The sequence below is a fragment of the Euleptes europaea genome, chromosome 12, assembly GCF_029931775.1.
Source record: "Euleptes europaea isolate rEulEur1 chromosome 12, rEulEur1.hap1, whole genome shotgun sequence".
Classification (NCBI taxonomy): domain Eukaryota; kingdom Metazoa; phylum Chordata; class Lepidosauria; order Squamata; family Sphaerodactylidae; genus Euleptes; species Euleptes europaea.
Genome location: NC_079323.1, coordinates 25,304,023 through 25,331,025, shown reverse-complemented (window position 1 = coordinate 25,331,025; position 27,003 = coordinate 25,304,023). Strand labels below are relative to the sequence as shown.

Here is a 27,003-nt window from a genome sequence, read left to right as displayed (position 1 = left end):
CCCTGGCAACCGTATTTATGACGTATGGGAGACTGGCTGCAATTGTTTTAGCAGTAACCATCTTTTTTTGGCGTCATCTGTTGTTTTAAAATGATTATTTATGATTGTTTTAGTGATGGGTTTAGTGTTTTAATGAATATTTTTTGTGCCTGTAGGCTAGTTTTAATGTTATTACCTGCCCTGAGCCTGGCTTTGGCTCACATATTGTTCGTGGTTATTTTGGCTGGTTTTAATAAAAAATGACCTGTGGCCTGAAAAAGGCTATTGCCTAGCCTCCAGAGTGAGTCTGGGTGGTGCTGTTGGCAATGTTCCTGCTAGGGTCTTTAAAAGAAGCAGTGACAGTCACCAGGAGAACATCCCAACTGACTTTCATTTTCATTTTATTTATTTAATTCATTTATATCCTGCCTTTCTCACCAACGGAGATCCAAAGTGGCTTACATTGTTCTCCTTTCCTCCATTTTATCCTCATAACGCTGTGAGATTGGTGAGGCTGAGAGAGTGTGACTGTGGTCACCCAGCAAGCTTCCATGGCATGACTGTGGATTCAAACCTGGGAGTGGGGAAATCAACCTGGTTCATCAGATTAGAGTTCGCCGCTCATGTGGAGGAGCGGGGAATCAAACCTGGTTCTCTAGATTAAAGTCCACCACACTGGCTGTCCACCAAATGCCCTCTGTTTCTTCTGGGTTGAAACAGAACAAAGAATGCTTGACTAGTTGCTAAACAGCTACATACTCAGTCTCTCCCGCCCTTCTACTTTAGTGCTTCCTAGACATGTGCTGCCTTCCTGAGACCAAATGGAAAATCATACAGTAGGGCCAGCTGTAGCTTAAAATGGTACCAGTGTTAACAACATCACTAGCAGCAATAGCACCACCCTCATCACCTACCTCTTGCTGTAAGTAGCTTGAGGAGTGCGGCCTAGTGCAGACGGTGAGTGAGAAGAATGTTTGGAAGGATGGCGATCAGCCATTAGTATTCAATAGTAAAGTAGCCTAACGGTTGATCTAGTTGTTCATGGGTTTAGAGTTGCAAAGTGCCCCCAAAGAACTGTTATGTAGTCTCTAAAATGCATCATTATCATGGTTATCATTATCATCATCCCACTTTTCTCTCTTGTGGGGATCCTAAATGGCTTTTCACATCATTCTCCCCTCCCCACTTTATCCTCACAACCCCTTGACACGGGTTAAGCTGAGACACTGTTAGGGGGTCAAGGTCACTCGATAAGTAGGGTTGCCATGTCCCTCTGCACAACCGGCGGGAGGTTTTTGGGGCAGAGCCTGAGGAGGGCGGGGTTTGGGGAGGGGGAGGGACTTCGATGCCACAGAGTCTAGTTGCCAAAGCGGCCATTTTTTCCAGGTGAACTGATCTCTATCAGCTGGAGATCAGTTGTAACAGCAGGAGATCTCCAACTACTACCTGGAGGTTGGCAACCCTATCGATAAGGCTCCATGGCAAAGCTGGGATCCTAGTCTGCTACTCTAACCACTATGCCATGTTGGCTCTCAGTATTGCATTTAAAGAGATGAAACATCAAAACGATTACAGTCTTTTTTGAGGTATTTCATTTTAAGCCGGCAGTGTTATTTGCATAGGGGTTTTATTACTTCAGTGGTTGTATATAAAGTTTTATATGGTCATGCAACTAATTCAACCAGGCATTGTGCTAGTATATATTAAATCAAAAACAAAAGGAGGAGACACATTAGTGTCTAATGTAGAACTGTCCTAGCCCCTGTTATGTTAAAGCTGATTTGCATGTTGAGCTTACATCTCAACATATTTGCATACCCCAAGGTATTGTTTAAATGTAAAACTCAACTGACTGGACAAATATAAATAAATGAGCCTTTGCATTTAGTTATTTAATTGGCCAAAATGTCCTCTGGAAATAGGCAGAAATAAATATAACTTTAGAATATTTGCTTGATTACCTATGAAATAAAACCTTTTGCTATTTGGCATGGGGAAAGGTAGGAAAGTTCCATTCTAGGCCAGGAGTATGCGGTCATTTGAATGGCTTTAGGGCAACTCTGATTTGCTGCAACTGGTTGAGTAGGCTGGCAAGGGGAGTACAAGGCACTCCAGGGTGAAACAATAAGCCACTAATGAATTGGCAGTGATGGCTGCCAATATAAAATAAATACAGTATTTTCATGTTAAGGCCCTGTGCCAGCTCAGTCACCTTGGGAACCTTTTCCTGCTTACAAGCGACTTCCTGTCAGTGAGGACACCCAGTCGGACCCGGGATGAGTAAACTCTGTTCTCTTTCCCCCCCCCCCTTTCCGTTCCCATGGGAAAGAGGGACAGAGACTGGAAACTGTAACACCTCCACTTCAAAGCCTTCCCGTTGTAAATCTGAGATCGATCTTCCTAGTGTCATTTATAACACCTTGTGGAAGCTTCAAAGAAACTTGTTGTTCTTGCATTTCAAAGTCTACTTGTAATTAATTCTTTGTATGTTCTATATATGCTGTATTTGTCTTTCTCTGGTCATTCTGCCGTTGGACATCTCAAGGATGCTGATCTCGTAAGCTTCTCTGAAATAAACTTTAAACTTTCTGTAACGTCTGAAGTGGAGTTTATATTACTGGAATGCTACGTGGTACTGAAACCCTGACAGTACGGCAGAATCCCTAGCTTTTTTGTTTTGTGTTTTTATTTTGTATTCTAGTTAGTGTTAGTATGCCTTTCAGTCAGAGCAACGAACAGGGGGCAACTCCCCTTATTGATTTGGACGTGGAAGCTGCGACCCCGGAGCAGCGCCCGGCCGGGCCCGCCGGCTTCTCCACAGTGCCAGCATGGACCTCCTTGCCTGCGCAAGTCGAGCAACGGCAGAGAGTCGGCACAGACGGACGGGCAGCCTCTGAACCATGGGGCGGATTTTACCGGGGACCGTTGACCGCTTGGTATGGCGACAGGGGAGAGCGAGGCCGGGAGGACGTTCCCGGGGGAGGAGGGGAGGAACCCTTGCTCCCCCGAACCCCAGCCACCCCTGTCACCATCGCCGCGGAGGAAGTTGCCCTGCTACGTGGACAGAACCAGACCTTGGCTTTACAGAACCGGGACATGCAGGCGCAGCTGGATGCCTTGCGAACGGACTTAGCTGTGGTGTTGGAGGCAGTGAGGGGGCTCAGCCAGCCCCTTCAACCACCGAACCCTCCTGCCAGTACAGAGGTACCCTTACCCAGGCGCCCCAACCCCAGGGATCTAAAAGTGTCTTTTGACGGGTCCAGCACTCAGCTGCCCCACTTTCTACTCCAGGTGTGTGGGTTTATGAAGGATCAAGGAGACACCTTTCCTTCGGAAGAGGCCCGAGTTAGGTATGTGATTAGCCTCCTCGAGAAGGAGGCGATAGAGTGGGCTGTGACTGTTGCAGAGACTATGCCCAGGGTATTGAAATCCCTGCCGGAATTTATGTCTGCACTGCGGCGCCGGTTCGAGGACCCCCACAGTGGTGAGAAGGCAAAAATTGCCATGCGCCGTTTAAAACAGGGGGCCCGCGCCGTGAGTGACTATGCTCAGGAATTTCTCTCCCTTTCCTGCAAGATAAGGGAGTGGAGTGAAGCCACCAAGGTCCAGCATTTCCGCGAAGGGTTGCGTTGGGAAGTGCTGGATGGCTGTTTAACGCTGGGAGATCCAGAGTCGGTAGAGGACTGGATTAAACTGGCAGCTCTAGTGGAGAATCGGAAGCTGACCCTTCAGTTCTCTAAGGATCGTTCGTCAAAGGTCTCCCCCATAACTCCCGCAAAGGGGGACGATGCGATGGAACCGCGGCGAGACGGAAGGAGCCGCGGGAGCTTCAGTCTAGAAAAGGCACGCCGTTTCAAGGAGGGAGCATGTCTCCAGTGCGGGAAGATGGGCCACTTCGCGGCGAAGTGCCCCGGCTCTTCGGCGGTGTCGTCGAGCAACCGAACGCCTAGAGGGCGAGAGACCCCCCCCAACGGGAACCCTGGATCGGAAAGGAACAGAGGGGGCTGCAACCCGGCGCGGGACAGCGGCTCTGCATGCGGAGGCGACGCCTGATCTAAACATCCTTAGCCCTCGGGACCGCTCCAGAGATCCCTCGCCGGCAAAAAACGAGGACGGCCTTCTGTGAGGGAGCTGGCACGGAGGGCATCCTCGGAGGAAACCAAACCGGCTCCGAGTAGGGTGAGTGATCAGGGGGAAACACTACTACTACCCGTTGTGTTACGGAACCCCCACAGAGGGGAACCGGTGGCTGTAGTTGCCATCCTGGACTCTGGGTGTTCCCGGACATTGATCGATCAGGCGGTGGTAGATCGCCTGAAAGTTGGGACTCGAGAACTGGAACAGCCCTTACATTTTCATCAAATGGATGGAAGTGATTTGAGGGGGGGGGGCGGTCCACTTGCGCTCTCGCAAGGTATTGTTGGGGGTGGGGGGCCACTGGGAATAGATCCACTTTACGATAGTACCTAAGATTTCTTACCCAGTGGTTCTCGGTAGCAACTGGTTAGCGGGACACAACCCGAGCATTGACTGGGAACAGAAGCGTGTTGTTTTTGGGGCTCCCCAGTGTGAGAGACACGTCCGGGACTGCATGCCCGGAGGCGAGGGGGGCGATGCCGCCACGTTAGAGGAACATACGCTGCCCCCGGAGTACAGTGACTTTGCAGATGTATTTGGGGGGTCGGACTGTGATTTATTACCCCCCCACCGCACAACGGACTGTGCCATAGAACTGGTCAAAGACATCAAGCCGTCCAAGGCCCGGGTTTACCCCATGAGCCCCCAGGAAAAGGCGGTGCTGCGGGAATTTCTCGATAAGAACTTGGCGCGGGGGTTCATACAGACGTCCAAGGCGGCGTTCTCTTCCCCCTGCTTCTTCGTGAAGAAGAAGGGAACCTCGGATCTCAGGTTATGTGTGGACTATAGGGGGCTCAATGCAGTGACTGAGACTAACGCCTACCCCATTCCCTTAATCCCAGACCTTCTGAGTGCCCTCCAGGAGGGTTGTGTGTTTTCGAAACTTGACCTGGCTGAAGCCTACTACCGGGTGCGGATCAAGGAGGGGGATGAAGCCAAGACGGCCTTTTCTTGTTGTTATGGTTTGTTTGAATTCAAGGTCATGCCTTTCGGTCTTTCTGGGGCACCGTCGTGCTTCATGCAATTAATTAATGAGATCCTCCATGATCTATTGTTTAAAGGAATAATAGTTTATTTGGATGATATTCTAATTTATTCTAAGGATCCCGGAGAGCACCGGGAGTTGGTGCAGGAGGTGTTGCGCCGTTTGAGGGAAAATCATTTGTATGCTAAGTTGTCCAAATGCGCATTTAATCAGAACCAGTTGTCTTTTCTCGGATATGTTATATCTCCCCAAGGTTTGACTATGGACCCCGAAAAGGTTCAGGCGGTCTGGGAATGGGAACCTCCCAGGACCCGCAAGCAGGTACAACAGTTCCTGGGATTCGCGAATTTTTATAGAGGGTTTATACAGGACTTTGCCGAAATAGCTTTACCAATCACTGACCTACTTAAGACCAAGGGTAAGGGACAGGAGGCCACTTTTGCACAATACCAGGTTCCTTGGTCTGACCGGTGCCAGGCGGCGTTCGAGGCTCTGAAGAAGCGTTTTACCTCGGAACCCGTTCTGGCTCACCCCGATTGTTCTAAGCCGTTTGTCCTTCAAGTAGATGCCTCGGAGAAGGCAATGGGGGGTGCCCTCCTTCAGAGGGATGAACAGGGGAGGCTTAGACCCTGTGCGTATTTTCCCAAGAAGTTCTCTGGCCCTGAATTAAACTGGCCAATTGGGGAGAAGGAAGCCATGGCTATCAAACATGCCCTCACGGTTTGGCGACAGTTCCTGGAAGGGGCAGCGGACCCGTTTGAGGTTTGGACCGATCACCGGAATCTTGAGGCTATCTTGGGACAGCGGAAGCTCTCGGCTAAACAATTGCGTTGGGCAGATTTCTTTTCTAAGTTCCGCTTCTCCATTAAACATATGCCCGGGAGGGACAATTGTCTGGCCGACGGGTTGTCCCGGATGCCTCAATACGAATGCAGAGTCGAACGGCCGGTGGGATCCCTCTTTACACCGGAGCATCTGGGTTTGAATCTGGGGAGGGGGAGCGCTGGAGTCCTGAGCGCGGAAGTCCTGACCAGAGCCCAGTCCCGTGCAGCGGTGGGAGGCTCGACCTCTGTTCCCTCCCGGGCTGAAGTGACTTCGGCCACCTCACCCCCGGCGGCGTCGAGAGACCCTTCAGATGTACCCACGGACAAGGGAAGGGGATCCTCCTTACACGAGCGGGGGGACAGGGCGGAGGGACCGATCACAGCCTCCTCTCGAGAGTCGGTTCTCCGCACCCCCCAGGTCTGGGCGATCCCGGTAAACCTCCCCGAGACCGTCATAGGCAGGTGGGAGGGAACCCTTCAACGCGAGCGGGGGAATGGATCTCTTCCACTCCAGGCTGCAGACGAGTATGGTGCCTACAAGGGTAAACATTATGTGCCCCTGGATCTCCGGAGAGAGGTAGTGGAGTGGAGCCACAGTGCTAAGTTAGGGGGGCATTTTGGGTTCGTAAAAACCTTGCACCTAATAAGGAGACAATTCTGGTGGCCCGGAATGCGCCAGGACATCGAAGTGTTCGTCAGGTCTTGTCCGACGTGCGCGACGAGCAAACGCTTGATGGGTAAATCCCCAGGGCTGTTGAAACCCCTAGAGACTCCCGAAGCGCCCTGGCAGGTGATTGGGATGGACTTTGTGACCGACCTTCCGTCTAGCCTGGGAAAGACGGTCCTGTGGGTAATCACAGATCTCTTCTCCAAACAGGTTCATCTCGTCCCGTGCGAGGGGATGCCCTCAGCGCGTAAGCTGGCCCGACTATTTGTACATCAGGTCTTTAAATTACATGGATTTCCGCGCAAGGTCGTGAGCGACAGGGGGTCCGTGTTCGTGTCTAAGTTTTGGAAAGCATTTTTGGGACTCGTGGGTGTGCAGCAAGGTCTGTCTTCGGCTTATCACCCACAGACGGATGGGCAGACGGAAAGGGTCAATGCGGTGGTAGAATGTTATCTGCGTTGTTTTGTAAACTACCACCAAGACGATTGGGTAGACCTGCTGCCGTTGGCGGAATATGCCTACAATAACTCGGTGCACTCTGCCACTGGCATAAGCCCGTTCAAAGCAGTATACGGAATGGATTTCGGACCCTTGGGGGCTGTGCCCCTACCTCCGGGCGGCGACCCCCCCGAGGTATCTGTATGGGCCAACACGGTGAGGAACACCTGGCCTTGGCTAGTGAAAAACTTGGAGTGGGCTAAGGAAAGGTACAAGGCGCAAGCAGACAAACACCGAGCGCCTCATTGGGAGTTACAGGTTGGGGGGAAGGTGTACCTCTCCACCAAAAATCTCAGGTCGCTACGTCCGTGTAAAAAGCTGAGTCAAAAGTTCGTGGGACCGTTCCCAATCTCCCGAGTTATCAATGAGGTTACAGTTGAGTTGGAACTGCCAAAGACCTTGCAGGGCGTGCATCCGGTATTTCATGTAAGTCTCTTGAAACCCTTTGTACTGGCACCGGAATGGCACCCTGAACCCGCGGCGGCCGCCCCGATCATGGTGCAAGGGGAACAGCACTTCGAGATCTCCAGGGTGTTAGACTCTCGAGTGCGAAGGGGCCAGCTGGAGTATCTCGTGCATTGGAAACACCTGAACTCCAGTCACGATGAGTGGGTTTCCGCTGTGCACGTACAAGCCCCCACCCTGGTAGCGGAGTTTCATCGACAGTATCCCGCCAAACCGAGAAACTCCGGGGAGGGGTCTTTGGGGAGGCGGAGTGTCAGTGAGGACACCCAGTCGGACCCGGGATGAGTAAACTCTGTTCTCTTTCCCCCCCCCTTCCGTTCCCATGGGAAAGAGGGACAGAGACTGGAAACTGTAACACCTCCACTTCAAAGCCTTCCCGTTGTAAATCTGAGATCGATCTTCCTAGTGTCATTTATAACACCTTGTGGAAGCTTCAAAGAAACTTGTTGTTCTTGCATTTCAAAGTCTACTTGTAATTAATTCTTTGTATGTTCTATATATGCTGTATTTGTCTTTCTCTGGTCATTCTGCCGTTGGACATCTCAAGGATGCTGATCTCGTAAGCTTCTCTGAAATAAACTTTAAACTTTCTGTAACGTCTGAAGTGGAGTTTATATTACTGGAATGCTACGTGGTACTGAAACCCTGACACTTCCTTTACTTCATAGTCTACTAGGGTTAGATATACCCATGTGATTAGGGTTGCCAACCTCCAGGTATTAGCTGGAGATCTCCTGCTATTACAACTGATCTCCAGCCGACAGAGATCAGTTCACTTGGAGAAAATAGCCACTTTGGCAATTGGACTCTATGGCATTGAAGTCCCTCCCCAAACCCCACCCTCCTCAGGCTCCGCCCAGAAAACCTCCCGCCGGTGGCAAAGAGGGACCTGGCAACCCTACACGTTATGGACTGAAATGGTAGACCAGACTGTACTCTTTCAGATCACACAGTGCAAAATATATTATCTGCAGGTAGAAGTCCAGCACAGCAAACCTTTCTCTCTTAATGGGCTCTTCCCCCTCCCCCCTTTTTTAAATTACAAGGAAATATTTTTAGTTGGGGAATATTCACAAATGGCATCATGGCCTGGTTCTGTCCAATTTACCACCCCATATGCTGCATGGGTAAACCAGACCTTAGTTGCTAACTGATATGAAATCAAATGTTTGGGTGATGCTTTAAGGAAGCCATAAACACCCAGCTTTAGCTTTAGCACACATTCTCTTGATGAGGTGCCTATCTATAAAAAAGGATGTCACACTGGGTGACCTGTATCCTTCACTTGGGGCTTCAGGGGTGGTGATCAGTGTAGGTTTGAGTCTACGTGTGTACACATCAAACAGATGATTGCAGGAATACATTTAACAGCACCAATCACTTGTTTGGAAGTGTATGCAACCAGTCCCCAGACAGAGTATTGGCACTGTCAAGAGAAATACATCATCCATTTGTTTGGTAGGTATGTTTTGGATTGGGATATTTATAGAAGAACAAGACATTTCTAGAACAGCATAGCTAAATAACCATGTATATGATCAGCTAAACTATCACTTTTCCTCTTTCAAACACTGCAATAAGCACTAATTTTTAATGCATTATAAAAAAAATCATCTTATTTTCCTGCTTCCCAAAACAAACATCAGTACTCTGGACTTGCATGCAAACAGGAAAAATAGTAGCCAGCAATCTTGCTAAATGCAGGTTCGAAAGCACCTCACAGAGCCAATAAAGCCAAAAATGCGTAATAAAATTTCTGAGGTTTGGCTCAAAAAACCTAAAATCAGCCAGTGCAAAAGTTCTTTTGTTTCTCTTTTACACATATGGCCAAAACCAGAAATGAGAAGGAGATTCAGTGCAACAAAAGACAACAGATGAAGTGAGAAAGCAAATATGAACAAGCAAAATGAAGCATACAAAGAATTTTAAGAGTGCAAAACCCAGGTTAGGAGGGATAATAAATGAACAAGAGATATATATTGCCAAGGAAGAGAAAGAAGAATGAAACTAAATCAGAAAATGGCAAAAATATATATCAAAAACCAGAACAATCCCAACCCTTAAAACATGTTGCAGGGAGAAAACAAAAGGTCAGGCTGCATATACACTTTGCATCACACTGTGTGTGTGTGTTTATAGACCATGGGAAGAAGCTGTCATTTTTTTCTCAATTATTGATGGCTCTGTAGGCAGCTGCATCAGCCCCAGGCCATTTCAAATAAATCTGTTTTGCTTTTCCCACACACATTAATGGTCATGAAAAGGGGCATTTTCCTCCAATACCGTGATTTCAGGTGTCTCGGTTTTCCTCTGTTGTTAAAAAAAACATGCACTGATCAGGAAAACAGTACATGGCTACAAGATGGCAAATCACTGTATAAGTGTACAATAACTTATTGATTGACATAAGCTGGGTATTTTGAAAATTGATTTTTGGAAGCCCAATTACCAACTTAATTTTTCAAAGGTCAACTAAAAAAGGAAAATACCTTTAATTGTAAACACCCGCTGAAGGGAGGCGGGCTGTCATTTAAACTCATCTGCGCCTCCCGGCCGGGAGGCACAAATGAGTTTAAAGGGCAGCCCGCCCCCCTTCAGCGGAGCCCGCTGAAGGGGGGCGGGCTGCCCTTTAAACTGATCTGCGCCTCCCAGCTGGGAGGCTCAGATCAGTTTAAAGGGTCCCCGCGCACCTTCAGGGAATTCCTGAAGGCGCGCTTCGGCCGAATTTTCCCCCGAACTCCGGATCCCCCCGAATTACCGGGGATCCGAAGCGGGGGAGTTCGGACTTCGGCACGTACCGACCCCACAAGGGTCAAATTCGGCCGAATCCGAACTGTACCGAATTTTTTTTTTTTTGACAGCCCTAAGAACATGTACAAGGCACAGCTGTTGGAGCAGCCACTGGGCTTCCATATTAATACCTGATCATCTGGAAGGGGCAAAAAGGATTCTAGACTGCTGTTAAGCAATCCCTCATGGACTTTCTCTAGCACATGCCTGCCTCTCTATAAAACTTCAAGGCATTTTATAAAGCAGGTATTGAGGAAGGAGAAGGAAAAGGGAAGTAGTGGTGTTCCTTTCCCCTAAGAACTTTAGGGATACACCAGCAACTTGGAACCGAAGTGAATAAATGAAAGAAGCTTCTGAGCATGCTCAATTGGACACGCTACAATAAAAAGAAGAAAATGTAGCACCTCATTATTAAGACTTATGGCTGTTTTGGTGCTAGATTATGCCCTATGATGTGAAAAGACGGACTAAAGTCTTTGTGGCCAATTATAAATGCAGAATTTTAGCTAATCATGGAAGAAAGCAGAATATATCTAATCCCTTATTACCTTTTCCTCTGAGTCTCCTGGTTGACAGGTAATGACACCATCTCTTGAACCCCCAGCAAATGTTGCCTTGCAGTTTGCAAGCCACTGTTTTTTTTTGGGGGGGGGTGGGGGAAAGGAAAGAAAATTCCATTAGCAACACAGTTATATTCCTGATGATCACCGAAGTGCTTTGATAGCCAGCAAACACTTTACATTTTTGTGATAATACTTTCGAGACATTTAGAGAGAGAAATGGATTTTATGATTCATAAAATAATTATTTTCAGGAATGTTTGTAACCATGAGAAAAATACATATTGGTGTTCTAAATGCTGTCCACTGAAGGAAATAGATTCACAAGAGAATTGTAACTATTTAAAATTAGCCACAAATTTGTTTTGTTCGTGTGTGTGTGTGTGTGTGTGTGTGTGTGTGTGTATGAATGAGTTCTGGATCCATACACAGCGGAATGTAACTTTTCTGCCTCCCCCCTCCCACTGCAACCCCCCAATCTCCTAAAAATGTTGCTCCTGGGGTATAGGGGCTCCTGAGTGATAACTTGAGGAGGGTCTGCAGTGGGAAGGGGCAATCGGTGTAAACTGCAGACTGAGTCTGGATCCAACTCATTATTGGTATATTTGCACAGATTTGAGATTTAAAAGGTCCTTTGTTGAAACTTCTGATTACGTAACGAAATAAAGCAAAGCCATGGTGCTTACAGAAAGAGTCGCTTCTTTCCTGTTGTTGTAAGTGTCCAAATATTCTTGTAGTTCTAGGACACTGAACTTTAATTTCTCAAGAAGTCCGCAAGAGAGAAGCTGAAAACATTAAAGCAAAAAACGTATCAATGAATATCTGTGTTTTATAAGTTGTTCTAACTGCAATTTTGTCACTAAACACCAAAAATCACTGGGCACAATCCTCCAAGAGGTAGTCTATTGATTGTTGATGGATATTGGGCCACTGTGCGGGACCGGATGTTAACCGCTGGTTTGACCAAGCAGGGCTCTGCTTATGTCCTTATGAGATGACTGACTTGTGCCTGGACTATACCACTGCACACTGCAAGCAGATGTTCACATGACTGCATGCTTCTCCAGATGTAAAATTATTTCCATACTAGGTCAAGGATCAAGACCTGGCCCTGCCATCTAGTTTTCTATGTGTAAAGAACTGCATATAAAGAGAAGCGTTCCATCATGGGAATCCCCTTCCGCTAGCCTGAAGTGGTACAGTTAAAAAGTGGACAGTTGATGTTTGAGACCCACTGGTTTCCACGGGATTCCACATGACTAAGGTTGCAATCCTATTCATACTTACCTGCAGTAAGTCGCAATAAAAGTTATTGGGCACAGTCCTGAAAAAGTTACTGCATACTCCTTTGTACATATGTTCAGAAGTAAGTCCCAATGGGACTTACTTCTGAACATATGTACAAAGGAGTGGGCAGCAACTTTTTCTGGACTGTCCCCAATAGCTTTTATTGTTGTTAGAAAGGATCGTTCAGTACTGAGAACAAAGCAAGCCATCTGTTAAATCTGGGCTTATTCGGAAAGGGCTCAGGTTTCAAACCTTTCCAGACCAATGAAGCAAAAAATAATGAAAACGAAAATTTGGGTAAGGCATCAGGTAAGATATGACTCAAATGTCACAATTTATAAATAAGAGTGATTTTAAACCAGTTTAAACAAGACCAGATCAGCAGCTGAACAAGTCTCAGTGTAAAATGGCAGGTAAGCAGGTGGATGATATGGCTTGGGTAAAAGAACCCCAGAGCCTCATGACTCCTTTCCCCAGAAAACCCATCATAGAAAACCCATCATGTTGTCTTCTCCCTTGCCCTTAAACACAACAGCTTATGGTCACTATAGTTCAGCCAGTAGGAAAACACAAGGAAATAATGCAGGAGTTGCCTAAATACCGTCTGCTCTTTCCATCTTCACAACAATGAGGACCAGAAACCGTCTTTTAAAAATGAAAGCTGAAATTCTCAGAAGGCTGAATTCAGTGGCTTTTCTGAGAATATGTGAAACAGACAGAGTCCTATGTATTGATAGATTTCCTATCTAGAATGAGCAAAACCATTCCAGAAGTCTTGGAAGACTCAGGGCTCAGAAGAAAAAGTTCCATCAATCTCTCAATCTTTTACCACCATCCTTGCAACACACTTTTCAAAGCATGACGGTCATGAAAATATACTCACAGTTTCAGCATCTACAAAAAGAGTGGGGCATTCCGAACATGAAGTCAGCATCTGTGACGAACTCACAAACTTTGAGCCTATTCCTCGCAGATTGTCACCCAGGTAGCTGGCAGCATCGCAAGTTAGAAAGCAGAACCTTTTCTGAATATTCTGTAAAGCAAAATTATACTCATCACATTATCTGCTGAACAATTTGGGGTTTTTTTAAAGATCTACTTGTGTTCTCGCTGTACACAGAACGAACAAGGGGGGGGATTCACCCCAGGGAATGTGTTATGTTTGCTTAAAGATCATGGCTTATTAAGTTCCTCTAAGCTGTTGGGCTCTTTATCTTGCTAGTGGAAGGTTGGGTTTTTTGGTCTTTTTTTCTTACTAAACTGAATTTTGCGTGCAGCACTAGGTTGTTCTTTTTTTTGTGTCATCAGCAACAACCGACATGAAAACTGCTGCCCATTCTGGGCATTGTTTTGTTACTAACCAACGTCAAGTGGCCTAACAAACAATGTAATGAGTGTTCCATTGCCAAGTTTACAGCATGGGAAATGATGAGAGAGGCTTCTGTGCGTTTGGTTTCCCCCTCTGGCCAGAACTGCTTGGCAAAGGCATCTCTGCTGCTTGAGAAGTTTCCAACATACCGAAAAGCAGCTGGAAACTATTGCACACCAAGACCCTTCCTGCTTTCCTAGCTGGTATGGAAATCAAAAATAGATCCTTCTAAACAGCTTTCTGCTGTAAATCATTTATGTTACTTGAAAGAAAAGGCTTGCTTAAGCCCAATAGGAACTAGAAGAATTATGCTTCGAATCTAGGGCTCCTGATAATTAGAAATATTTTGTTACGTTCAGTCGATCATCTTACAATGACAGAATTTGTTCAGCTAGGAATCAAAGTACTGTTATCAGGGTATGTGAGTACCACCCTAAGTATAGTTAATATTATTCAACCCAACTGTTAAAATGAAGTCTTTTTTTTTTAAATGCCTCTTTTCTATTAAGACAACCCCCACCTTATTAGTAAGAATAAAGGCCCTGCAGACCAATGTAATGAGTTTTTTACTTTCTTGGCTCCTGGGTATACCATTCATAGCCCTAGGCTTCTATGCCACCAAATCTATCACTAAAACAACTGACCTCCATCAATGAGTTTGCTTTACATTAGACTATGATACAAAGTTTGGGACATTTTCCTCCCATGATAAAAGTTGAAGGGCCGAAGAAATATTACCAAGGTCTGGATTGATTGCGACCCTGAAAGTCTGAAGAAGATCTTGTTCATTTCACTAAAAAGGTTCAATTACCTGTAATTCTCACAACTATGTTCTTACCTTAAACAGGGAAGAGAACACATGAAAAGTGTACACTGCACAAGAGCCGTCTGAATCACACATGAGCTGGTTGATATGGCTACGCCAAGCTTCTTCTGCATCATCACAAGCTGCTGGTTGAAATGCAGCTAGGATAGCCGAAAAGAATGGCGAAGGAGGAGGTGAAACATTCCTGTCGCCTTCACCAAAACTGGATAAAAGTAAAAAAAAAAAAAAAAAAATCTAAGAACAGGTAACCCATGATACATGTTCATTTATGCTCATGTATGCACAGACCGAGGGTGGACAACAAAGATTTAAATGACCTGACTTGCCTTCACCCATAACTCAGGGGCATTGTGTGACTGTAACTTTTTTTCTGTTCTATAAAAGAGGTTCCCGTTCAATGTCATACAGGCATACCTGGCAAGTGCATATTGATCCAGCAATCTATCACCTTTGTCTTCAGTCTCTGCCATATCTAGGCTAAAACTATCACTGTATTCAAAAGCCGCTGGGAGTTCATTTGTAGAGCCAGAGAGATCATCCTCCTGTACCGAAGTATCTTCCTCTTCTTGGGCACCTTCAGCCTACGAGGATTGAATTAATTGCCATTTTAGATGCATGGTATTTTAATCAGTAAAAAAAGGTCTCTTGAACAATACTGACAAGGCAACAGTCAAGGAGTCTCCCTTAATTTCCTATGTTTTTGAAACAGATTTTAAAGAAGACAACCACGCTTAATTATCAATTGCCATTGTTACCAAACATTTCTTCCGTATAAATGACCTGAGTTGGCCAACACAATCTATACAAGCTTTCTATATACATTGTTGACATTTCTGGCAGGACTATTTAGATCTCTCTCATCATGACTTCCTCACAAAGATCTAAAATTACAGAACAGCAATATGAACAGCCACCATCAACTGGAATTGCTTGTAATACAAGCCACAGTTCCTTTGGTTTCCACACATGCACCAGGGGATCCCTGGGCTTTCTATCCCAATGGTGGTTTGTGTTGGAGACCACTTGTAAGTTTCCACCTGTCTCAGGCATGACTTTACAGGTGACAGAGACGGATGCTTTCAGATGGAAATCTAGGATGCTCCACTGTACATATGGAGTTCACAACACAATCCTTTGGGTACTGACTGTCATTGCAATTCTGAACAGAATTACACCGTTCTAAATACATTAAATTCAATGGGTTTAGAGAGGGTGTAACTGTTTTTGAGGATGTAACTCTGTGATTGAAGTGCAAATCTTGTTGGCCAATCCCAGTGCAGCATAGAGTGAAATTCTGTCATCCACTAGGGAGCAATAAGTCCCTTCCTTTTTGCATTCTCTTAAATGAAAATAAAACCAAATTTGGCTTCACGTCAGGCAGCCTGACTATATCAGAACTATCAACTTATTTTAGACCATTTCTGTTATTGCTGTTATTACTATTATGTACACTTGTTCAGTTAATATTGTCTTTGTAGCATCTATCTCCCTGAACCTAAATTGTGCCAACATGATGTGTTTACAACAGAAATATCACAGTATTTGACAAAGCACTGGAATAGCTACCAACAAGTCTGTATGCAGCAGCTTCAGGAAAATGGTTTTGTCCGCCTCTGGTTTGCATCATAAAGCTATGTTTAGATTTTGGAAGTGGAAACATTTCTATAAATAAACAACTTCAGAATAAATCTATGATAATACTATAAAACTTTTACCAACCTTTGATAACCATGTCCCAGCCCAGCTTCATTTTCATACAGAACAACTTTTCCATTTTTTGTTAAACAACTCAGTATAATCAACGTTTTATATTCCTAAAGTAGACCAAATAGGCAAGGGCTGAATCCAGTGTAAGCAGCTGCACAATGACGCTCCCACATTTCAGGAGGAAAATGGAATTCATGCTTACACCCACAGGGCAATCTCTATACAACCCCGTTAACATTGCTAGAAGTGTGATGCTAGCGTTTCACAAGCACTGTTAACTTGGAAATACAGAGACTTCGTTTGGAACTAATTATGGCTGGGCATGCAGTATTAAAGTGCAAAATTTTCATTCTGAAACCCTAAAATGATGTTTTTAACATAAAGAAAAAACGTATCCCAAATCCACTTCTCCCCACCCCCACTCATTCTTAACATAATGTGAATTCACCTTTGAACTTTCAGACACTTGGAGATTATTCATTTCAGGCAAAGAGGCATTGAAACTAGAAGTTCTTGAGCTGAAAGAAGGCGCTGTTGCTGAAGCTGCTTCACCAGGTGTGGAAAGCGGATCGATGTGGTTTGTGTCTTCGGAAGGGGAAAGCGTCATGATCTGTTAAAAGAGGAACACGACTTAAGAGCACAATCCGCTTGAAGGTCCCCCTGTACAAATCCAACTGATGAATGGGAACTGCACAATAGCTCCTATTAATTTTTCATGATGCTCATGGGAACTGCACAATAGCTCCTATTAATTTTTCATGATGCTCATATAGGAGGACTTTACTTTGACAATGCCCAATATGTGAAGTCATTCTATTATGAGTAGCCTCTAGACAATAACACTGAAAGTTACGTATTTTCCATTGGTGATCACTGACAAATTTAAGATTTTGATTTTATTATTAATTTCCTAAGCATTTTGTGCAGATCTTAAAAAAAAACTTCTATTCTATTACTTCAGTCTTTTGTGACATTTAACCAGAAAAAGAAGCTTTGTTTTGTAAATGCTACATTATAAAATGTGCAGAGAGAGTTCAGATGGGATCTTTAATCCATTATGACTTACAACAACACACTGAGTAAAGCACCGCTTATCAGATCTGACATTTCCTGTGCACAGAACATGCTTCTAATTCTCTTTTACCTATGCAGATGAAAATTTAAAAAGCAGGCAATAAGCTAATACTTACCTACGGAAGATCCACTACTTCCTATTGCATGCATTCAAACTCACTTCAAACACAGGATATAAGGAGCCACTTTTAAAATACAATAAAGCTACTAGCAGCCTATAATTTAACTACTTACTAGCTCTGATTGCTCTAGGATTTGGCTTGTCGTTAGGTCCTCCTCCTCCGATGACTCATCAGAGTCTTCGTGGTTTATTTTGTTTAGGCTGGGTGTACTTCCTGAAAGCTGGCTTTCTTCCAGAAGTTGCATATCACACTTGTCCAGACTATCAAGAGAACGCCTGCGTACTCCCCAGTTGAAATTGTCCATGCTTTCACCCTGAAATCACAGCACTGGTTGTTTTCTCTGCCACCATACAACTATTTATTTTTTCCTGCTGAAAGTTTTATTTAACAACATCTCAAAAGACTGGTAAGGGGTTTATATCTTTAAGCAGGGAAACTCTTTTCACATGAAAGTATTGCTATCTAAATTAGTATTTTTAAAAAATAAATCCAGGAATGTGCAATTTTTAAATGGGATTTACGACACCGTGGTCAATTAATAAAGCTCGCCTGGCTCCCCCAAAACCCTCCTGTGTCCCAAGGCAAAGTCTTCAAAATATAGCAGACAGGGGCAATATTCTATTCAGTTCCACGTGGCTTACACTGCAGAAGCCTTTTAATGACCACAAGCTTCCCATTGTAGAAGTAACCAGGCTGAATTTCTGGTGCATTTCCACTTGAAATTATGGGGAGTTGTTTAAACTGTTGTAAGAAGAATCGGTCTTTTTAGCCATTTTATGCTTACAACAACAGCAAACCACAAGTAGAACATTGTAGACTTTTCGTACCACATACATGAGCACATTACTTAAGAGCAGGGCTAAGGTGGACCTGGATGCATCTTTGATTTGACATGCGCAACACAAATGTCACACTCAGCAGTTTTTTTCTTTTCAATTTGGCTTTTACTTTGTAAATTTGAAATTATTTCTCTTAGGCAACCTTGTTGTTTTTTAAACATAGATCACCTTTTAAAAAACATATTAAAAATAATCATGCCCTATTTAAATATTATGTAGTTCAGGTCTTAGTCATTAACATGCAAGTAGACATGCTTGATTCTAGCAACAAAGCATGAATGGTTGCAGGGCTATCTTTACTGTTACAATTAAAAACAAAACAAAAAAACCTAAGATAACTGTAGCTAGAGCAGAAACAAATACACACAATGAAATTATAATGTGGTAACAGAGATTAGTGCTTTTTTAATGAAGTAAATAAATCAAACTATGAGGAAAAGTTGAAATGCATCGACTTCTCACATGAAACCTAATTCTTCCAGCAGTGCTTGAGAGGAAAAGCTGGGGTCCCAACATACACAACTGAAAACAGGTTCTAAGATCACACCTGTGCAAATAACTGCTTGCGTGAAAGGCCTAATATGAGCAGAACAACTTCAGAGTGACAAGCTCACACCACATTGTAGCGCCTTTTTGGAAACCTGGAAAAATCGCAATTTGAGACCTTTTCCATTTCACAGAAGCCGCTGTCTCGGGCCTGCAGATCATACCAATTCAGTTATTTGTACAATTCAGCTTCCAGTTTGTCATGGGACCAGGATCTGAAGACTGATTTCACAATTTGGAATTTCCTGTATTTTATGTAGTTGTAAATATTTGTTTCAGCACTAACTACAACTGGGGGAGGGAATGACAATTCATATATGCACTTTACTGTTGCAAGGCTCTGCCTCTCCCAACCTCTTCCAATGCTAGTCACCAAATAATGGCAGAGGATCCATTATAATGCTGGCTATTCCTTTTTGGGTTTTTTGTGTGTGTTTTTCTAAAAGGATTTGGAGCTGACATATATCCTGGCAGCATCTCCTAAGCAATTCTACATAGATTTAAAGATCCCAGAAGTGACAGGGTACATCATGAGGATGATTGTTCAACATGTGAACACTACCATCCTATGGCCTAACACTACGGTTGCTAGCCTCCAGGTGGTGGCTGGAGATTTCCAGCTATTACAACTGATCTCCAGTTGACAGAGATCAGTCCACCTACTTCTGGAATTCTTGGATGTTCTTCTGGAATTCACCATGGACCAAATCTACAAACTGCACTTAAGGTATTAGAGCAGAAGTAACATTCAAACCACTTCTCAGCTTTTTGGAATACTAAAACAGTATCAGGTAGAAACTCCTTCATACACATATACGCGCACACTGAAAGAGACAGAATATATGACAGAATACAAACAAAGCATTACATCCACTAGCACATGTGAGTTCAAATAGCATTATCTTACCTGAAGTTCCTGAATAGCAGATATAACAAATAGGAAACAAATAAAGAAAAGTATTTGTAAACATACTTAGTTTAAGCATACTCTTATAAACATTTGTCCTACAACGTAGTTTAAAGCTACCAAATGGACAAAATGATTCCTGCCTAAAATACTATGATACTGACTTTCATAGCTTCTGGGACATTGTATATAAAAGAGTTGCCAAACTCCAGGTGGAGCCTAGAGATCTCCTGGAATTACAACTGTTCTCCAGTCTACAGAGATCTGCCCCCCTTAAGAAAATGGCTGCTTTGGAGTTGGACTCTATGGCATTTCACTCTGCTGAGGTTCCTCCCCTTTCCAACCCCATCCTCCACTCCCAAATCTCCTGGAATTTTCCAACCCAGAGGTGGGAATCCTACTGTCCATGTGTGTATACAAAAAACACAGATCTTTCAAGTCAACACAGGGGCTAAATTAACAGTGCCATCTGAAGAGCTATATACCCTTCAAAATCCACTGAAGACAATGGGCTTAAAAGGGTGCAGTTCTGCTTAGGACTGTAATAATTGAAACTGAATGAAGTTGCTTCTTTTAAACTCAAAAAATTGCCCCTCCCCTTTCGTTTGCTGAAAAAGTTATTTGTAAAGGCATTTCAGGGCAAAGCTGTTAGACTCAATAACAGGAAACACATTACAGCATTACCTAATTATGCTGGCATTGTTAAAAATGAATGCAGGTTTCTTCCCATTGAACATCTCAGTTTTGAAGATTTTATATCTTGAAAACAACCATCCCAGTACAAAGCAAACCTCTTCTCTGGAATGTATGTTTTTAATGTGGTCTATGGTTTTCTTAGAATTTGAAACTAGTAACCATCTCCTATTCCAAGTGGAAGATAAGGAGGTAAGCCCCATGAGATGACTGTACCATTTTAGGGGTACTGCATATTTGGCTCAGCCCCAAATTTTAACCGTCAGAGAAACGGGAATAGCACTGTCATTTGGTATGTCCCTCTAGTAACTATTGTTCTAATTCCTGACCTATTAATTACAATTACTTGCCCATGAATGTTGGCCATTTTTGAGACAAAATTAGAATTTGATTATTTTGATCATACAAAGCCTTATGGCCAATGCATGGATAAAGCAAAAGGCTCTCTGTTTCTTAGGAGAGTACAGAAAGAGATGCCTCATATAATCTAGAGCTGCCAGGGTGAAACCTGAGGAATATATATTTAAATGTACCAATAGGGAAACAAAGAAGCTGCTTTTCTTCTCTGCCTTCCTCCTCCTTTTTTGCAATATTAAACAAGACACTATGCTTATCTACGACAGCCAGGGGAGAAGGATTGTGAGAGATTGAAAACTGTGGTTAAAAGGAAACCATGGCCTGCTACCAATCTTTTAAAGATAGCTAAGAGATCACATTGCTTACAATTTGAAAATAAGACCGGAAACACCTTAAATTCACAGAAATGCTTATTGATGAACGATGCAACATCACGGACAAACTCTTAACACGATGAATGATGTAGTCATTTTTATATTTTGTGGTGGAACATATTCTGTTAGTGTAATTCTTCTATTTTTTGGGAGCCAACGTGGTGTAGTGGTTAAGAGCAGTGGACTCTAATCTGGAGAACTGGGTCCAAATCCCCATTCCTTCACATGGAGCCTGCTGGGTGACCTTGGACCAGTCACGGTTATCCCAGAACTCTCTCAGTCCACATGGAGGCAGGCAATGGCACACCATCTCCAAATGTCTCTTGCCTCAAAAACCCTACAGGGTTCGCCATAAGTCAGTTGTGGCTTGATAGCACTTTCCACCACCACAATTCTTCTATTTGCAGTCACTGATGTTAAAAAGTAGCCAGCAGGCTGTTCACTTCTGGCATGCAATTAAACTGAGGGCAGTCTCTTTTTCCAAAAGTCAACAAAACTGAATTTTTAATCTCTTTTAAGAAACAGAGCAGGGACAGCATTCAAGTAGACAATTGCTTGCTGCATATGAGCAAATGGTTCTCTGGTCAGCTGATTCCCCACTCCTCCACTTGAGCAGCAGACACTAATCTGGTGAACTAGATTTGTTTCCCTACTCCTACACATGAAGCCAGCTAGGTGACCTTGGGCTAGTCACACACTCTCAGCCCCACCTACCTCACAGGGTGTCTGTTGGGGGGAGGGGAAAGGAAGGTGATTGTAAGCCGGTTTGATTCTTCCTTAAGTAGTAGAGAAAGTCGGCATATAAAAACCAACTTTTCTTCCTCTTCTGCCTAGTATGCAGAAAGTTCAATGTCCTGCATCTCCATTTAAAAGTATCGGGTGGCAGGTGATGTGAAAGACTGCTGTTTGAGACCCTGGAGAGCTACTGTCAGTCTGAGTAGACAATAGAGACCTTAACGGACTCATGGTCTGATTCACTATAAGGCAGCTTCCTGTGTTCAAACTGCGCTGCCCTAAAAGTACTATATGAACCATGACTAAGAATACTGTTACTTATGAACAGCAATCCTAAATACAACCCTAAGCATGATCCTAAGCTTTATTGAGGACAAGATATTCATTTTTTACAGTTCTGGCACCTCCAAACCTTAAACTTTTACAAGGCAGTAAGTTCTTTTTGATTGTGGTAGGATTTACTTCCAAGTCAGCATGCTTATTGAGCATTTTGAATGCCTGAAAACACTGGCAGATTATTCCTGTATATTTTACACTGGTTAGGATCTTATTCAGCACTGACCGACCACCCAAAACAGAATTTGTCCTACCCCCAATTCACAAAAACAGGAGTAAAAGGTCACTCAGATGGATCAGCGAATGACACCTAAGGTGACCTGCCAGGCCCTTGTCCACACCTTCAAGCCACAATATATACTCATGAAGTGTTCTCTCCTGTAACAGAGGAAGATGTTTTCCTCAGGTTTTTTTTAAATAATCAGCCTTTCTTAGGTAGTACGAGGATTACACATTCAGCTTTAAGAAATTTTATGTTGCTTAGATTCAGATTTCATTGGAGACCAGGTTATTTTTAACACAGACATTTCACATAATTCAAATTTAACTTCCCCCTCTCCCCCAGTTGGGCCTAATAGCATTTGGGAAACACACAAACAATTCCTTTCTGAGAAATGGCATGAGAGCAAAAGGTTATTCTTCTTGCCTCAGTGCCAGAGCCCTGATCCTGACTGCTTAATTGTTTTTAAAGACCTACTGTATTCTGCACAGGCAGCCCCCCAATGGGCAAATCACACTCCTCTGGGGACTGGGGAGTTCAAATGGCCCTGGAGAAAGCTGACACCGATCATCATGTCCACTGAAGGATCCAAGCCAAGTGGCCCTTGAGGCACTGGCAGAACCACTGGGGCTTGACCTTACTTGCTCCTGGCTGCCAGTGGCCCACTGGGAAATGTCCCTGTAAGTGCAATGGCCAATCCACCCCTGTTTGGGGCCACTTCCGGGTCAGGAAAACTGTTCAGGGTGGGAAGAGAAGGCCAGTCCCCATGACAGTCAGACATCATGTCTAGTTTGGTTGTAACAATATCTTATCCCAGAACTATTGTGTCTCACTTCTCTCACATTCCTCCTTCACGATAGTCTCCAGGTCAGCTTGGGCCATGCTAGAGAGTAATTTACATTTTGGAGGTGGGCACTGGAGAAGGGGGACCACGTACCACAACAGTATGTAGCATAAAAGTACTTGAACAGGTAAGAATGCCCTTCTGAATTTCTCTTTACTTTCTGGTCCCGTTTTAGAATCATAGGAAGGGAACACCAGGGTCATCTAGTCCAACCCCCTGCACAATGCAGGAAATTCACAACTACCTCCCTCCCCACACCCCCAGTGATCCCTACAGTTTCCCCTTCCTGCCTATTCACCAGTCCTTTTGCTGTGCAGAAGTGGCTGTGGGAGTGAGTCACAATGTAGTTGGGAGCACAATCCAGGATGCTCAACAACCTAAATATGATCTTTCCCCCATCCAAATGGAATTCTCAGATGGAACACATCCGTGGCACCAGTAAAATACACTCATTAAAAATATAACAAAACAAGATCTTCCATGCCCTTCAAGTCTATGATGTCAGCTGAATAATATGCCTTCCCAGCAGCTCTACTTAAAGATGAATTGACACAGGCTTTTACCTGCCACGGTCTGATTACATGCCCTCAGGCTCCTTGTTTTGCTCTCTGAAGAACTGATGAAATCACGAACAGCAGAGCAGTGCAGAAACCGCTTCAGGGCCTCTAAGTGCTGATGATTTCATCAGTTTTGTGCTATACAGAGATGGCCAAATCTTCCTGTTTATCAGAGATGATCCCTCTTTTGAGATGCCCACCACTGCTGCCTTGTTAAATATACCATGTTAAATATATGTTTAGCGTGAGCTGCTAGAGTTGTCATCTTTGAAGCCTCAACTCTTTTTCCAGGGTTTCTCTGTAGGTTGGGTCAACGTGTCTGGCTTCTAATGCACATGCATCTCCCAAACATGCATGGGAGATTTTGCCTTGGATTTGCCGCTCTTTAGATGCACATTTTCCCCATCCAAATTCTCAAAAATAAGACCCCATGCAGAGTTTTGAGAATTTGGATGGGGAAAATGTGCATCTAGAGAGCGGCAAATCCAAGGCAAAACCTCCCATGCATAAATGGCCTATACACATTAGCATTAAGTGCTCAGTCTTCCATGCTGGCGAGGCTCATTTTGAACCAATAATAACAGACTGTAGGGCAATTATGTTCTTCCTGTGTATCTTTAATCTCAAGTGGCATAAAGCCCACCCATTTGGATATTAAAACAGTACTACCGCAAAGTAAATGAATACAGCAGAAGTACATTGAGTACAGCCCTCGATAATGTGAAATTGGGGGATTGGTCACTAATGCTTAGTTTGGGAACTGGAGTGTTACAAGTGTGTTCCTATTTTCATCTATGAAATGGTGGAGGGTATGTTTTCTTATGCATACCTCCACCCCTAGAATTCACGATTTGGAAGGTCATTGATGAAACCGATTAATTCAAAACAATTCTGCTGCATATCCTGTGTAAATTCAAATCCTACATATTTTTAAAAATTTGGCATATCAGAAGTTTCGACATACTAAGTCATTAAAAAGTTTTTAATGCATGGAACTGCAGTATTTGTGTCATTCTAGCTTTAGCCTTCCAGGAATGCTTCTGCAGAGTGCATTAAAGTGTGTTTTGAGTAACAGCAGCAACAAAAACTACATTTGGAGCAAGGAAGGGTGCGATAAACTACATTTAGAGTAAGGAAGGGTGCGGTAACCTGCCAGTTTTAGGCTACTGCATTAATACTGTGTAAACATCCTGGGGGGAAAAGTCCATTCAAAATCAAGTTTTACAGTTGCTCAGTTACACTTTTGCTTGAAACAGAAAGAGAACATTATATTACGGTCAGGAAGAGTTAAAATGTGGCTTATTCTGAGGTAAGAACAAAGTTCTTTCATAGAGAGAATGTACCGTACCTCTCCATCCTCCAGTTCCACATCAAGGAAGTCAAAATCCCTAAAGACTCGGAACTGCTGCTCGCTGTTTGTATCGTCCATGTTCTCTTGCTCGCGTGCTCCGTCCTCGGAAGCTACCAGGCTTGTCTGGTGCTCAATCAGATCCAAATCACCGCATGAAGAAAAAATTACCTAAAAGGGGAGCGGGGGGAGGAAATCAAAGGGATGTTTCTTTTAAAAAACTGTTCCTCTGTGGCTCCGCTAGCAAAAGTCTAATGGACTGTGTTTTCAGTACACACCTAATTCCTCTTGTGGGTATTTTTAGAAGGTTCTTTTTTATTATTTATGTTGGACAGGTGCCTTCAGATTAAACTTGTACAAACTTTGTGCTGCAGGAACACGTCCAAGGTACCTCGTAATGGCTGCAGAGTCATGCTGCCTTGGTGGTTATAGGCATTTATGGAAACAAAAAGCAACTGCAGAAAGAATGAATGTATACTTTGCCCCCCAAAACCTTCAGATAAATTAGTAACCGCCCTATAAAAGAAATAGTTGTATCACTACACATCTAAACACTACTGAACAGCTCTCACTGAAGTCAATGAGGCTTGTACAGAACAGCTTTCTGGTGTGTCTTAAATCTCCACAGATTTAAGATTAAACAGGTTAATTAAAAAAAATCCAGTCTGAAGCAGCTGTTTTTCTAACTTACGATTATATTTATATCAGTTTTAGCACAGTGTCTACTGATGAAAAGAGAGTTTGGGAAAGTGAAAGATGCAGCTGTGACAGTCTCAGCCACTCTGGACCCAATTAAGGACTGATAACGCATCTGGCAGATATTCAGCTGTATAACCCAGTTTCCCTAAATTACTTCTAAGATGCACTAGAAGATCCTCCCCATCACATGACTACATGTTATAATATGTTTATTCTATAAATAACCATAACACATGGTGGCCCAGCAGGAATTGCAGGGGGTCCTCCTCCTGTTCCCCTTCCTTCGTCTTTCTTCTCCCATCCTCCTTTTCTTCTTCTCTTCCTCCTTGTTCATTCTCTTCCTGCAAGGAGTTCTCAAACCTGAGTACTATGCAAGGGTTTGGTCACCATTAAAAAGTGACAATAGCAACCTGAAGACACCAATATGTGCTGTAGGCATGTCCTCCATATCCTCAAACAAACACTGGCCATCACTCTTGACGTGGGAGGGCACCGTTCTCTCCAAACAGACCCATAGCACAATGGGAGTTGGAGCTCTCAGCTTCTGTCTGGGTTTATGTGGCCAACCAAAATGGCACCTTAAGTCTCATAGGACTTCGGGCTCTACTTCTGTTTCCTTTGTCACCAGTTGGGTCTGTGATGTGTCCCTGATGAAAGCACAAATTCCTTTGCCCCAGTTTGGGGGGCAAGGGGGGTGTATCATATTTTTCTGTACAGTTGCAGAACTGTACTTGCAGAAACCTGTCACCCATTTGTACCTGGCCCCGTTCTGCAGATTTCACTATCTGCAAAGTGGTCAGGACTAGAGAATATATAGTTATGTAAAAGATAAACTAATAATGTCCTAATTGGTACAAACAAGCATTTAGTGTTCACAGCAAAGTGTACTGAACAAGGGGAAAAATCCTCTAAGAGGCCTGCTGGATGCTTTCCAGGGCGTACTCTGTTTTTTGCAGCACTTAACAGTGCCTGCTAAATTTTAGCTCAGGTCTCAGTAACATGCATTTGATTCAAATGTTTGGCTTCGTTAAACAAACTTACTTTATTAATTAGCATGGTGTATTATTTTATTACAATTAATCTCTGATGATAAAAAAATCCTCCTTTGATACCCTTCTGCTACTACTGCTCTAGCAGTTACATTTCTTCATACATTTGGGCTGCCTATCTGGGCTGGGATTGGGAGGCACCATTCTGTGGTGGTGCTGGTCCTTCCTGGAAGGTAGGTTTCAGATGTTGATGTTGGGGTATTGGTGCC

General features: G+C 43.9%; 1 protein-coding gene across 2 annotated transcripts in view; it reads right to left on the bottom strand.

Moving 5' to 3' along the window:
- The window catches only part of FRY (FRY microtubule binding protein), a 205,419-nt gene that overhangs the window by 9,025 nt on the left and 169,391 nt on the right, over nt 1-27,003 (bottom strand). For both annotated transcript variants that reach the window (XM_056858510.1, XM_056858511.1), the window contains exons 51-58: nt 25,047-25,217; nt 17,403-17,603; nt 16,543-16,704; nt 14,802-14,968; nt 14,400-14,589; nt 13,076-13,225; nt 11,592-11,690; nt 10,894-10,977 (exon numbers count right to left, since the gene is read on the bottom strand). In XM_056858510.1, coding sequence (XP_056714488.1) covers nt 10,894-10,977; nt 11,592-11,690; nt 13,076-13,225; nt 14,400-14,589; nt 14,802-14,968; nt 16,543-16,704; nt 17,403-17,603; nt 25,047-25,217 — 1,224 coding nt within the window. The remainder of the gene's footprint in view (nt 1-10,893; nt 10,978-11,591; nt 11,691-13,075; nt 13,226-14,399; nt 14,590-14,801; nt 14,969-16,542; nt 16,705-17,402; nt 17,604-25,046; nt 25,218-27,003) is intronic.